The sequence below is a fragment of the Numida meleagris genome, unplaced genomic scaffold (assembly GCF_002078875.1).
Source record: "Numida meleagris isolate 19003 breed g44 Domestic line unplaced genomic scaffold, NumMel1.0 unplaced_Scaffold119, whole genome shotgun sequence".
Lineage (NCBI taxonomy): Eukaryota > Metazoa > Chordata > Aves > Galliformes > Numididae > Numida > Numida meleagris.
The window spans coordinates 472924-487118 of record NW_018362987.1 but is presented as its reverse complement, the minus strand read 5'-3'; the positions used below and the strand labels follow the sequence as shown (position 1 = coordinate 487118).

The window sequence follows — 14195 nt, the reverse complement described above, 5'->3', positions numbered from 1 at the left end:
ATATCATATTTTTGCAACAGTGCAATGACATAGCTAGACATGGCATGTAGGTATAACACAAAGCATGTGAACACTACCAAAAATGGAAGAAAAAACAGACTGGTGCAGTTGCATGCAGCAAACTTCAAGTAAGACGTGACTCCATCAGTTACTCTGTTATACTCCTATCACAACAGTCCCTAACTCTCTGATACACACACATGTGCATTTAAGCAATTCTGTTGCAGTATCCACTGCTTGGTGTGGCTTCACACAGATTTTAGCAAGCTAAAGCATTTTAACTGAACCAGAAGACCTCTGGAAGGGTGAATACAATGCCAGGAAAGTAGCTGCTGCTAGCTGCACCACATCTTTTGCTGTAACTATTTCAGTTAAAATGCCCACCATCAGCTTAAGCAAATTGAGTCACTTTTTTTCCACAGGTCTTCAAGTCAATGAGTAGTAGCCCTGACCCAACTGCTGAGCTGCTGCTCTGGATCCAACCTTCATTACCTTCACTCACACACAGCAGTGGGGAGGATGCAACCTACCACTTCAATAAAGACAGCTGAGCATCTGAGGATATTTCAATCCTAGAGCTGGCTTCCCAGAAAATCCATTAATTTAATACATATTGTGGCTTACAGATGAGGTGTGTCATTTCCATTACCTACAACACCAATTCAGGTTTCTGCTTCCCATTTGACTTATTTAATGGGGAATTAATGGTTCATAGGAATTCACAGTGAGATAGACACATTAAATCTTTGCAGACACATGTAAAGCTCTGAGGAAAAAACACACCTCTTCCCATCACATCCTATTCAACAGCCTTTCTTGTAGGAAAAAAGTTTCAATATTTAATAAACATTGACTTCAACATGAAAAAGCTAAGAAACAATGTCCAGGTACCGATCAGTGGGATGCAAAATTCTTATTGCTCCTTATTTTTGTTTGTGCTTGAGATGACTATGATCAACCTCTAGCTTTTTTTTTTTTTTAATTCCTTTAGCACTATTCTTCACACCACATTCTTCAGATATAAAACTCAATTGCTGCTAGTACATAAGAAAAAAGAGCTATACAAGTGCCAGTACCACCTATGTGTAAATCAAGGGCATCTGCCACTCAAGAGCATTTCACACCTTCCCAGAAGGGTGATACACACAATAATTTCATAAGCATCAAATCCCACGACTGAGTAGTCATACCACATTAGAGGTATCTGTAATTTATGCTTATACCAAAGAACAACAACAAACAAGGAACCTTCCAAAAGCTGCATGGGAAACCCAAAAGACAACAACATTAACACTCTAATCAAACTTCAGAGAAAGAAGCTTTCAAGTCTTATCTAACCACAGTATAAGCTTAAACAATCTGAGATCAGAAAAGTTTCTGTCCTAAGAATAAGAACTCAGTGGATAAAAATAAGCTGACATAGGAGCAACAAGGTAGTTAACTCACTCATATATTACAAATAACTGTAGTCTAAGTACTTGTGAAAATGCTTCTTGTTTTAACAAGAGAGCTTGGAGTGAAAGACCAAAGACATTAAGATGTATAATTCTCAGCAAGAAGCACCACCTCTCAGAAAGCTGGATCCCTTTGCCCTTCCCACCACCATCCCTCACTGTCAGAGGTTTTCACAGTCCAGTTCTCAGATCAGAACACAGGGTTCCTAGCTGCTAGGCCAGACACAAACATTTTGGTCCCCTGTGGGAGCCTCCGTGCCCCATCCAGAGACCGCAGCTGCATCACGAGGACAAAGGGCACTCACCGTTCCGACTCTCTTCATCAATGGGAACTATTGTGGCTGGAGGACCTGTTCTGGCCAACTTGCAATCTATAAAGATAAAAAGAGAAGTTACTTCTGATTCCAGAGAAATGACCTTGATTTTTTTTTTTTCTGTTTTGTGGTTTTGCTTATTCAGCATACTGAAGAGAAGCATCTCTGAAGTATGACATATGTATAGGCTGCAACAGTTTACAGCTCATTTACACTCAGAGGATCAAAATCTGAGCTCTTCGTTTATCTTTTCCTTGACTAAACTCTATAAAGCAAAGGAGAATTTCATGACCGAGAATTTAAAATCTCAGATACTGATCCATTTCTGAAACTAACGATTAAAGAGCATAAACTTAACACGGCTTGCTACATCCTCTCTTAGGTGAGCTTGCCTTCCTATGTCACAACTACACACACCAAATCCTCATCACATACCACCATACTACAGCATGAAGGCTACACTATGAACATCTCCGCATCTTGTGGGGACCTCAGTGAAGCAGAGTCCTTCAGGATAGATATAATATGATGGTAACTTATCCCAAAGGATAAAAAGAACAACAACAAGGGAATGGTTAAAAGGTATTAATCATAATTAAAGCTTCACAACAGAAACAAACAATTTGAATTTAATTGCAACAAAAGGATCTAATTAAAGGGAGTGAAAAGAGTCTTAATAATGTTTAAAGGAAAATAAAGATTACAGACAGACAAGCAATGTTCAGGAAGTTTCATTTTGCCATCTTACCCTCATATTGCCAGTCTGGAGTCAAAAGTTTAGAGGCATCAATGGAAGCAGAGCAGAATAACGAAAGAAAATAAGTAAGATTTTGTTGCTTTACAGAAATGATAGCTTCAAAGATAAAAGCAGTACATGCAGAGCTAGCAAATGCATAGGTGTAGTCCTAAAATATATAAAAGCATGTGTACTACTTGTAATGACTATTTTGTGAACAATTTTGTTTTCTGTATTAAACAGAAGAAAAATATTACCTCTCCAAACTACAAGAAGGAAAAAAATAAGTTAATTAAGAAACACTTTTCACTTTTAAAGAGCCTCACAGTGCCACTAAAACAGCATGCTATGAGAAAGGATTTCTCCTTCCCCTTTCAACACAGAACTGCATACAAAGCTCACATGGGCCCAGCCACATGGATGGCATTGGATGTTATACATTCACGTTAGATGTTAGGAAAAATTTCTTCTCTGACAGAGTGGTCAGATGCTGGAATGGGCTGCCCAGGGAAGTGGTGGAGTCACCATCCCTGGAGGTATTCAAGAAACATTCAGATGCTGTATTAAGGGACATGGTTTAGTGGGAAACATTGGTGGCAGGTGGACAGTTGGACTAGATGATCTTGGAGATCTTTTCCACCCATTGTGATTCTATGATTTTACGATTCTATGGCTACAGCTGGTTTTGACCCAAAGGGATACAGCTTCTACCCAATGCTGGAGCATCACTGTATGTTTTGAGAGGTCTAAACACTTGAGGCAAAATCCCAATTCAAAATTATCTGTAAATTAAATGCAACAGCAAGAAGAGATAAAATACAATTTCCCAGCCTACAGTAAAAATGACACACTCATTGCCTTCAACAGAATTGTGCAGCAGCTAATTCCAGGCTGTAACTGCCCCAGCACAAACCACACCTACAAAGGAAGATGAAAGCAGTGAAGCATTTATCCAGATATCTGCTCAGCTGAGGCCTCCAAAGGACATCTCCATGGCATGATGATGTCCTCCAGTGACAGCTATGCTATTGAGCTGGTGAGTGCAGCTGAACAGCACAGGTACCAGATCTGACAGCATGAGTCTTGGAGGTTGCTTGTATTTATGAATAGATTGAATTCTACCTGAATTGTTACTAATGATACCACAGTCACTATGTCATTTTTCTGTTTACTCAGTTATTTTTAAAAGCTGTGTGGGCAAACCTTTCTCTGAAGATAAAATGCATAAAGTTGGTGTGGGCACACACATACTCCCATTCCTTTAGCAGTAGTTTCATGTACCAGCTTCATTTGCTATCCTAAGAAGTCTATGCAAGTCTGTTAGGTGAGCAAATGCTTGGCTCTTTATATTCTCATACACTCTAGTTGGATACATAAACATTGCATACCTTTTGCTTACAGTACTTTTTGTTATTACTTTTAGGCATTAAGAGAGTAAACAGACTGCTTGAAAAACTACACCTTTCATTCTACTGCTGTTTTCATTGCTAGGAGCAAACTCTGGAAAGATAAGTAGTATTTGCTTATCTATCCAAAACACAGATTTTTTGTCATGCTCTTATTCTATTCACTGGATGCCGTAAAAATAACAGGATCATAACTAATATGGCCCTAACCTTTTCCACAGACTTTTCTTACAATTTTCAAGAAGTTTACATGCTGGCTAGCTGAACAACCCTTCAAGAATCTCTTTGTTAGTGCAACGAAGCTCACCAATATAAATGTACTGAGAGCGTTTTCATGAGTGGCCTCTTTTTCATCACTGAACAGCACATATCTCCAAAACAAAATCCAAACCAGGGAGAAATTTTAATCCCCCAGAATGAACATGCCTCACCAAAGGTTAATCATGACTCTGAATACCAAAAAAGCTTTTTTTCCCCCCTACTGTCTCTATTTCCACGAAGATGCCATCTACTTGCTGGATGTCTCAATGAAAATGTCCCCCAGATCAGGGTTCTCAATGCCCCACAGGCTCTGGTTGAATTCTTCACTAAGCAAAGCATCAGAATTACATAATGCTAGAGCAGCCTTTGCATAGGACTGGCTTTCCACTAAACACGTCAGGATTTTTAGAATTAGAATCAAGCCATTACAAAATATGCTTACGATTAATGCTCAGCACTGAACTCTGGATAAAAAAAAAATCTCAGAAAAGGCACAGCACACCTGGAAGTTTGGTCATTTGCAAAGGATTTAAAGCAAGTGTGGGCAGATGAAGCAATGAATTTTTTTCATGAGAGACTGCAATAAAAAGATTAGAGCAACAGCAAAACCTGATTCTACAGCTACAGCAGAAAAAGTCTAACAGGATGTATACAGAAATTCTAGCTGTGGGTCATCTTCCTGGCACCAACTAAAATGGTTTTGTTGCACAGATTATCATTTCATGTGGTCTTAACTACTGCAGTGCTAACCAAATACTAGATACAAATACATTTTAGGATGTCAGCCATCCCTCCATCCTCTTCTGAAAGACTAAGCTTAATAATGCCATAGCCCTCTCTAGTTCCACCAGCGTACACTGAATACATAAATTTAAAACTCGGGGATTATACAAATTTCCAATTACAAGGGAGATAATTAAAATTAAAACCTTTCAAGATGAGTCACGTGTTGTAAATACCAGGAAGACCTTGCGGCAAACACTAGCTCCATGAAAAACATCTCCTAGTGGAACCAGGTGCAAGGAAAGTTTATTCCCAACATCAGCTGGATGGAAGGACCACCCTATAAAGACGACAGAGGCTTGAATGGCTTAGCCTAGGGAAAGGAAATCTCTCTAAAAAGGCACATGGGTAAATATCAAGAGGAACCACCAAATACTTAACATAAAGAGCACAACCTGCATGCACACACACACGAAAAAACAAAACACCCTACTGTGAGCACAAAGGAGAAGTGGCTGTCCACAAATAAAAAAGTGGATAGTAGCCTGAACTACTTTTTCTTTTGGACTGGAAGGGAAAGCAGATCCTGGAACACCCTTTCCACAGGGAAAGCAGAAAAACCTAAATTCTACATTTTCAAAAACTACCCCAGTTTGCTTACGAAAGAGATAATGTGGAAGTGGTTCTCAGCATTATTACGAATTTCAATTTTCCTCAAGTTTTATACAAACGTTCCTCAAGAAAAATTACTTCAGCAGTAATAGATGGCTTTATTCAACAGAAACAAGCACGGATAATTGCAGCAGCAAAGCTGACTTATCAAGAAAGTATTAACATAAGATTTTTTTTTTTTTAATTTTTTTGGTTTTGTTTTGAAATGCCTTCTATTTGACTATGGTCCTCCATATGAATCTATTTGAGGTTTTCAACTCTTCCAATTCTGTGCTGCAGATTATCATACCAGAACACTGATGCACACCTAGCTAACAATTCTCATTTTTAAGAAGACCTCTGCAGTTCCTACAGTAGGATGGTTTACTTTCATCATGTGGTTTCTTTGACAAGAGGTCTCTTGCCCCCATGAAATTCTTGGGCATAATGGTGTGGTCACAGAAGTCATAACACGCTTAATTGAACTCATTTGAAGAAAGGCCATGTACAAACAAGCTTCCCTAGCTACAGTTGTCACAGTATAATCCTATTTTATGTTTCAGCAGCACCACTGGTAAATGTACTCATGATGCAGCAAGGTCCCCCCAAACAAAGCACCTCCCAGAAAAGGCTGTAGTCATCAAGCAAACAAAGCAACAGGCTTCAAAGAATTTCTTAAGAGCCTACATTTTTGTTCCTGTCATTAACTTCAGTTTCCTCTAGCTAGTGCTTTTGCTTTACAATTACTTGATCAAAGCCAAGGCAGACAAAGTGCCTGTCTCCTTGTGAGTCAAGTGAAAACCTATTTAATAAACTCTTCATGGAAGAGTTACATGGCTTAGATCCACTTGCTTTCTGACAGCTAATTTTCATTATTTTAATTTCTAATTATTTTTAATGAGACAGCTCAGAAGAAACCCTCAATCACTGCTCCAGGTAAGATGCTCAGCCAAGGTCACACGGTGTGAGCCGACAACCTGAATAATCCTGTACTTTGGCACCAGAGAGCTGCCTCATCATCACCTCATTCTTCACATCCTCACCCTCTCAGTGCCACTTCCCATCCACTGTCTGCAGTACCTGGAGCATTTCTCTCCACATCAACCACTTCACAGCCACAGTAAGCCAGCACTACATGGGGCTTTGCCATTGATGAGCTGCCTTCTCCTCCACCTCCTACCACCAGGGAGGGCAGCTGCATCCTCACAGCCCATCTCTGCTGCATCTGTGACACTTCACAGATCTCTAAATTCAAGCTAAATACAACACTTGAAGTAGTTGGGAGGAGTGTCTACAATTGACTGTTGTGATCATTAAATCATGACTGCAAGGCATGCAATCACATTAGCTGTTTAAAAGTTCACTAATGAAAATGGCTTGCCCTATACAGCCTTACAATTTTAAGCGTCTGTAACCCACATCTGGTCTCCCACATCATTTATGAGAAGAGTTGGGTGCTCCCAGTAACACAATGATCTTTAAAACTTGATTAATGTAGTCCTGCCCTTGTGTCAAAGCCAGAAAGAACCACCCTGACACCATGGACCCCGCAGGGAAATGAGCAGCCCAATGGAACCTTCCCGGGGCTGCTACCCAGTGCAATAGCTGCCAGCTCCTCCTGGGCACTCCTGAAATTAAAACTGAAAAACAAAATCCACTACAATTTGCTAATCATCAGCTCTTCCTCCAGCTGTTTCAAAAATACCCAATTAGTACTCTACATTATTTTACATTTTATTCTGCATTTAGTTTTGCTTTCAGATATTCAAATGTAACTAAACAGTTGATGTTGGTTTTTTTTTTTGGTTTTTTGTTTGTTTGTTTCTTTAAACAAACACTTGTGGGCTGTAGGACGACAGGCAGCCCTAAGAGACTGACTCAGTTCTAACAGATACACAGCCGGATCTGAAAGGCTTCAGTAAAATTCCACTCAGTACTTAAGGAAGGAAATTACTTCATTTTGTGGCAGAATAAAAGGTAGATTTTCATTCCTTAATTTGTCACTGGAAAAAAGATCAGATTCTAAATGCCATCGGTGGTTGAAGATGGCTCTCCTCAGCATTTGTCCATTGCTTACCTAGGACTTCTGCCACAGTCAGGAAATCACACCACACAATTACTGTGTCTAGGCTACAGCCACTTCTGTTGCACTAATGAGGTTCGGATTGTTAATTTGAACAGTTAGTCAATATCAGCATGCACATTAAATCAAAGTGGAAAACACTTTGAAAGGTGATATGTATTACACAGCAGCTTTCCTACAAAGCTACAAACTCAAAGGACAGAATTGAGATCTGTCACGATCAGAAGGACTAACACGATAGAAATAGCGTTACAAAAAGGTGGAAGGAAAATACAGCGCTCACCCAGCTCAGAAGATTTTGGGCTCGCAGAGAAAGGCTCCCACCAAGGAGGGATCTCCAGGAAGAGATCCTTCCTCAGGGGCAGTCAGCCCTTAAATGAGGCCTAAGAGGGGTGGAGCCAGGCTCCACTCCTTCTGGTCACACAGGTGAATTGCCTTCACCTGTTCTCCCAGGGTTGACTGGGTCTTTCCTCCAGGTGCTCAATCAGTGGTTCAGGCCATGACTCAGCAGTTCCCATACAAGGTCCAAGCATAAACACAGGCCAGGCAATGCGTGGATTGAGAGCAGCCCTGTGGAGAAGGATTTTGGGGTCCTGATGGACAAAAAGCTGGATGTGAGCCAGCAGTGTGTTCTTGCAGCCTTGAAGGCCAACAGCATCCTGGGCTGCACCAACAGAGGAGGCAGTAGGAAGAGGGAGGGGACTGTCTGCCCTTGCTCTGCCCATGTGAGGCCCCATATGGAGTGCTGCGCACAGGCCTGGGGCACAAAACTGTTACAGCAAGTCCAGAGGAGGGACACAAAGATGGAACACCTCTCCTACAAAGAGAGGCTTAGGGAGCTGGGCTGGTTCAGCCTGGAGATGAGAAGGCACTGGGGAGACCTCACTACCGCCAAATTAATGAGAAGGAATTAACAAAAGATACATGGTATCTGCCAGATCGCTGATGGGAAATGAGAGAGTTTGTGCACATATCACACAACAGAAGCACAATGGAAGAAAGCTAAACACTGCACTAAAGGATTTATTGAAGCTTGGCTGAGCAGTAAGCAGGACGAGGAGCAAACAGGGCCACAGGTGTGGCTGGCAATGAAGGGACGGCCGAAGCCCGCTTCAAGGGAACAGAGTGGGGTGTGAGCCAGAGTATCAGCAAACAATGGGAAACCTCAAGACCATGGGTTTTAAAGGCAGAAATTCCCAGCAAAGTTCTTGAGAGTTTGCAGAGAAATGGAAGTAATTCCATTCTAACAAACAGAATGTGGCACTGGCTGAGGTTACAGTTCCTCACACACAAAACCATGTACTTCTGCTTTCAGATGTGCTTCATTCTCAGAAATGCCCAAATAGTTCATTAGATAAACAGTCCTTTGAAAACCCTCATACACACCTCCATGTTCGTACTTCCACTGCTCATTCAGCAGTGGATGCTCACTGAGAAAAAAGCCGTGAAAGGGTCTCTCTTAACACCTCAACTTACAGAAGACTGATCCTAATAAAGAGCTATACAGAGCCAGACATTTAAGCTATCCGTGTAACTAAGCAACTCAAAATCGGTGGAAAATGTCCTGGCTTGCTTCCTGTGTTGCTGAATTCAGAACTACAGCTGTGCCATTTAGGATAAGCTTGGCATAACCTTTACATTAGCAAGCTTGTGTGGCAATTGCTCTGCATTGAAAATAGCATAAGAAGGGCTTTCACAGACTATTTTGAGTTCTTCCTGAAAGACATCTCCAGTTGTTGAAACTGGGAAGGAACAACAGCAAACTTGAGTTTGATTCCAGCATGTCTGGGACTCTTCTTAGAACTACACTGAGTTTCTGTGCTTTGATTCAGACTGATAGTTAACGGCTCAGTTAAGCACTACTGTTTGACTCATAGGTTGGATTCAACAACTCCACTGGAAGTTAATCTAGCTGTTTACATCTGACTGCATCTCCTTTGGGTTTGTTTTCTAAAAGAGGAAAAGGCAATGCTGATAGATAACAAGGCACCAAAAGGACAAAAACCGAGTACTATTCTAAGTTCTGTTCACATAGCCTCAGACAACATGCTTTCATCCAGAATATGCAGCCCAAACAGCTGACTTTTTCTGATGTTTTATTTCTCCATTCTTCAAACATCTTCATAGAGATATAATATCCATAAAGGGTCTGCTATGTGGAAATTGCCCTGCAAATGCTATGTATTGCTATTTTATTTTTACTGCTATAGAAAAACTCAGTACCATCTATCTTTGGATCAATATTCCTTTAGACTGCAACAACTTCCATTTTACAAGCAGTTTTGGAGTTGCCAGAGCCGTTTAAAAGTCATACTTCTGCCCCAAAACACCCTAAAACAAAAAAGGATGATACCATGCAAAGAAACACCTCCAAGTGCTATTAACCAGAAGTAATCTTCAAGACCACACAAATGTGCTGGATGACCTGAGAACAGCCGTAATGTCTTCAAATGAGATAAAACTTTAGAAGCTGACTACAGCTGCTTTTAACCACAGTTATGCACCAAGCGCTAAAGTTTCATGTGGTTTTCAATATTTCTGAAATTCCTTTTTCCCTTATTACATGGCTGATGCGTTTATGACAAAAAGAACAAACACTTGGATTAAACTGAATTCAGATATTACAAGTGGATTTTGAAGTTGTAGCAGCTTTATCTGCTGTATATAAGCAGATACCAAACTACTTGGACTGGATGATCTTGTAGGTCTTTTCAAACCTAGCTAATTCTACTCCTGCAAGCAACTCAGAAAAAGCAGCTGGCAACGTTTTCTGTTCTTGAAACTCCTTTCCATGCAAGTAACATGGGATTAGCACTTAGTACCTGAAATGTGGGAGAGGGGACAGCTGAACTGTGCCTTATAAACAAGCTAATAACGTTCAGCCTTCCCATATTCCTAAATGGTCTATATGTGACTTTTAGACTTCAGGCTCGGTACCAAGGCACTGAAATCACGTTTAGTTATCAGGGTTCTCGTCTCTCCCTGAATGGTGTCTGCACCTCTCAGAGCAGCATTCTTTTTGTATTCAGCAGACATGGACATCTTAAGTTGGTGTCTTCCAGAGCACTTACTGGGAGTAGCTAGGAGAAAGGAAGGAAGAATTAATAGAAAATCTCAAAGGGAACACTGAGAAACAAACACCATGTAGTCTTGTGATAGACACAGGAATATTTCCATTTGTAAAGACAATGTAAAATTTTTGAGTATTGCCATCTGTAAATACTGTTGAGCCATATTCTTACAAGATTATGGTTTCAGCAACGTTTTTCAGTAAGCAATGCTTGATAAAACACACTAAAAAAAGGTACTGGTGGAAAATCCGAGGGCACAGAGCACTGCACCCTCATGGTGGTGGGGGGAATGAGGGGGCTTCTTGCCCCAAGGCACCTTGCTCCTTCAGATCCTTCCACACTCACCTTGTGCTGCTACCAGCAGCCAGCCAAAGAGATCCTCCACAGCTGCACCTGATAAATGGCATGGTTTAAACTGTCTCCTTTCTGCACTAAATCGTGGCCAATACAGCCCAATGCTGAGGGAACAAGCTGCTGTGTCCTGAGGTTGCGGTGCTCTGTAGGATTTTCTTGTTCATATACCAGAGTGAGCCCTGCACCTTGGCTGCAGAAACAACCCTCTGCACTACTGACCTGGAGGTGTTCACATTTAAAATACAGATCCAGATGAGTTTTAACAGAATGACTCAGTTACCAGTGAACAGCATCTTGAAAATGCTGTGCTTTTCTCTTGACACCAGAAAGCTGTAGATAATTCAAATAAAAGTGTATCTAATGTGAGCAACAAAGAACACCAACCAGCCAGAAGTGCTGAGACCTGGAGGCTTTTTTAAGCCTATTTCCAAGCAGGGGTGTAATTGCAGAATGGAGGAAATAGCATGTGATCAACTGTTTATCTACAATCGAGCTCCTGTAGCTTCATGAAGTTCCCTTACATTATGTGGACAATGCTGAAACCTGACTGATGGCCACAGCCATCATCACCGTCCTCAGCTATGAAAACTGCCAAGCAATGAGACTTCACAGAAAATACTGTCCTTCAAAGTATTTGCATAATATATGATGGTCCTGTGAATTCAGTAAGTCAAGTCTGAGATGCTCTCTGTCCAATACAGACCCAGCCCGAGTCTAAACATCCTGAACTTCAGATAATTTTAAAAGCAAGAAGGACTTGAGTGTTTAGTGGCTATGAAATGTTACTTGTTTTCCTTCTCATTAGATCCACACTTCTGATACTTACTTTGTTGAGCAAGAAATGATGAAATCTCAATTTTATAACTCAAGTTCTTCCCATATATAATGGTAATCATACCTTCTCTTATAAAAATTGTACTTTGTCTTTCTGGTCCTGAAGTTTATTAGATTTTCAGGTAAGTTCACAACACATTTCCCAGTTCAAAACAGAATTTGTCTTAAAAAATGCATAGCAGGGGAGATGCAAAATTTGTGCAAAATTAATGCTTCCTCCAGTATTTCTTCAAAACATATTACAGAATTCCCCTCCCCCCCCTTTTTAATTTAATATTTAAGGGAGGCATAACTGAATGCTCTTATTTGAAGCCTCTACCTAAACTACAATTTGTGATGAAAGAACACATATCTATAGCAGTGTCTGTTCCTTTTGCTAGACAGTGTATAAAAAGAAAAGGCTTGGCCTTTGAAATATATATATATTTTTAATTAGTGTAATATTTTTGGCCTCTCCCCTGTAAAACAACAGCAATCAAAAAAGTATGGGATGAGACTCATGGCTGGTGTGACTCCCCACACTTCAGCAGATGCTGGTCTCCAGCACCCACTGGGAGAGAATCCCCAGAACATGCCAAGCACCCCCAAAACATGGCACTGCAGCAAAGTGGCCGATGCCAGTGCACTAGAAGACTTCCCCCCAAAACTTACACACTTCAGGTAGTAAGACTTCTTGTTTTTTAATAATACCAGTGAAAATAAAGTCAAAGCACTGTATATCAGCTGTCAGAAACCTTTATCATCAAACAACAGCTAACATGCAAGAAAGCAGAGTCCAGTATATTTCTGCTATATTGGAGAAGACATTTCATATCACTTGCAGTATGACTCAAAGCCCTCAAAATATTTCCTTTTGAATTTGTACCTACTTTTAAAAGAAACATCTTATAGGACATACCCTATACAATTACCCTCAAAATCTCCACCTTCTAGAGGTGTTCAAGAACATTTAGATATAGTGTTGAGAGACACGGTTTAGTGGGGTTATTGGTGGTAAGTGGATAGTTGGACTGGATGATCTTGTAGGTCTTTTCCAACCTGGCTAATTCTATGATTCTATTATCTTCTGTGATAAGTGAAGAGACTGGAAAAAATATCTTTTGCTAAAACAATGTTGTTCTTCCTAGGAAAGATTACCATAGAGATAGCATAATAGCAGTTAACAAATCAACTACTACCAGTGCTAACGAGTATTTAACATAAAATGCATAAATTCAACTTTGTACTAAGAAGCCTGTTAAAAAATTGAGGGGAAAACATGTCCAACAAGATGATGTTTGATGGCAGAAATTCAGGCTGATCAGATATTCTTGCAAGGTCTTCTCAGTGTTTCAGCTCCTGTGAAAAACTAGAGGTGCTGAAAGAGTATCAGCTTCATCCCGTTAGCAATTCCTCTTCCCCTACAAATTAATACATACACCCAAGCAGATTTCAAAATGGCATTTAACCAATAAGGACAAGCATCAGTAGGTCTACTTGTTGTGTCAGTCCCATCTAAATGTGTATTCAGACAAGTTTTATATCACCAAGAAAGGGAAGAAAAGAGGGTTATGTTTTCTCTTAAACTACAAAACCATAACAGCTTGAAAACACAGAATACATGGAGGCCATCAGAAGCAGAATACAAGTGATGCCTCCAAGCTGGACTCAGTTTCACCTCTATATGTAGGAATACAAAGAGATAGGGGGCTTTCAAATTCTTCCCATAAGGTTTCCACCTAAGAGACAGCACTTAAAATAATCCTAAAGATGATACAGTGATTACATAGATATTTCAGTAGGTTTCAAATGCTTTCTTAGCATCCACAAGCACTCAAGACTACCTCTCTCCCCATTCCATTTCAACCCATTTTTTGATGTTATCTACCAAACAGACGCTGATTAAGTACTGTGACTGATGCAAATGTCCTCAGCTTCTACTCCATACCCAGTCTGTCTGTAACAGAGAGCCTGATTAATTTTGTATTAGCTAGATGCACAACTGAAAATAAATCCCAAGCTATTGGTTGTACTGAAAGAACAAGCAGTTAAGACATGTTTCCCATACCTCTAGTATTTACTTGCCCAAAGGTTGTACCTACAAGGACTTCCAGAAAAAATAGCTGGACACAGCTGTGCACTTTGTTATCAAATATAACTTTTTATGTTAACTAGCAAATGACTTATCTGATAGAGGGTAAGAATCTGGTTCACTGTAAGTCTATAATTAAGAAAGCAGTTGTTCATCTGAAGCCATTCACTCTATTTATCTTTCCTTAGCAATGTGCTCTTAACTATTTGAATTATCAGATGACAACAGGTTCAGAGA

General features: G+C 40.3%; 1 protein-coding gene across 24 annotated transcripts in view; it reads right to left on the bottom strand.

Moving 5' to 3' along the window:
* Nucleotides 1–14195, bottom strand: part of PCDH15 (protocadherin related 15) — a 736955-nt gene that overhangs the window by 300748 nt on the left and 422012 nt on the right. For all 24 annotated transcript variants that reach the window (XM_021381881.1, XM_021381890.1, XM_021381879.1 and 21 more), the window contains one exon: nt 1760–1825. In XM_021381881.1, coding sequence (XP_021237556.1) covers nt 1760–1825 — 66 coding nt within the window. The remainder of the gene's footprint in view (nt 1–1759; nt 1826–14195) is intronic.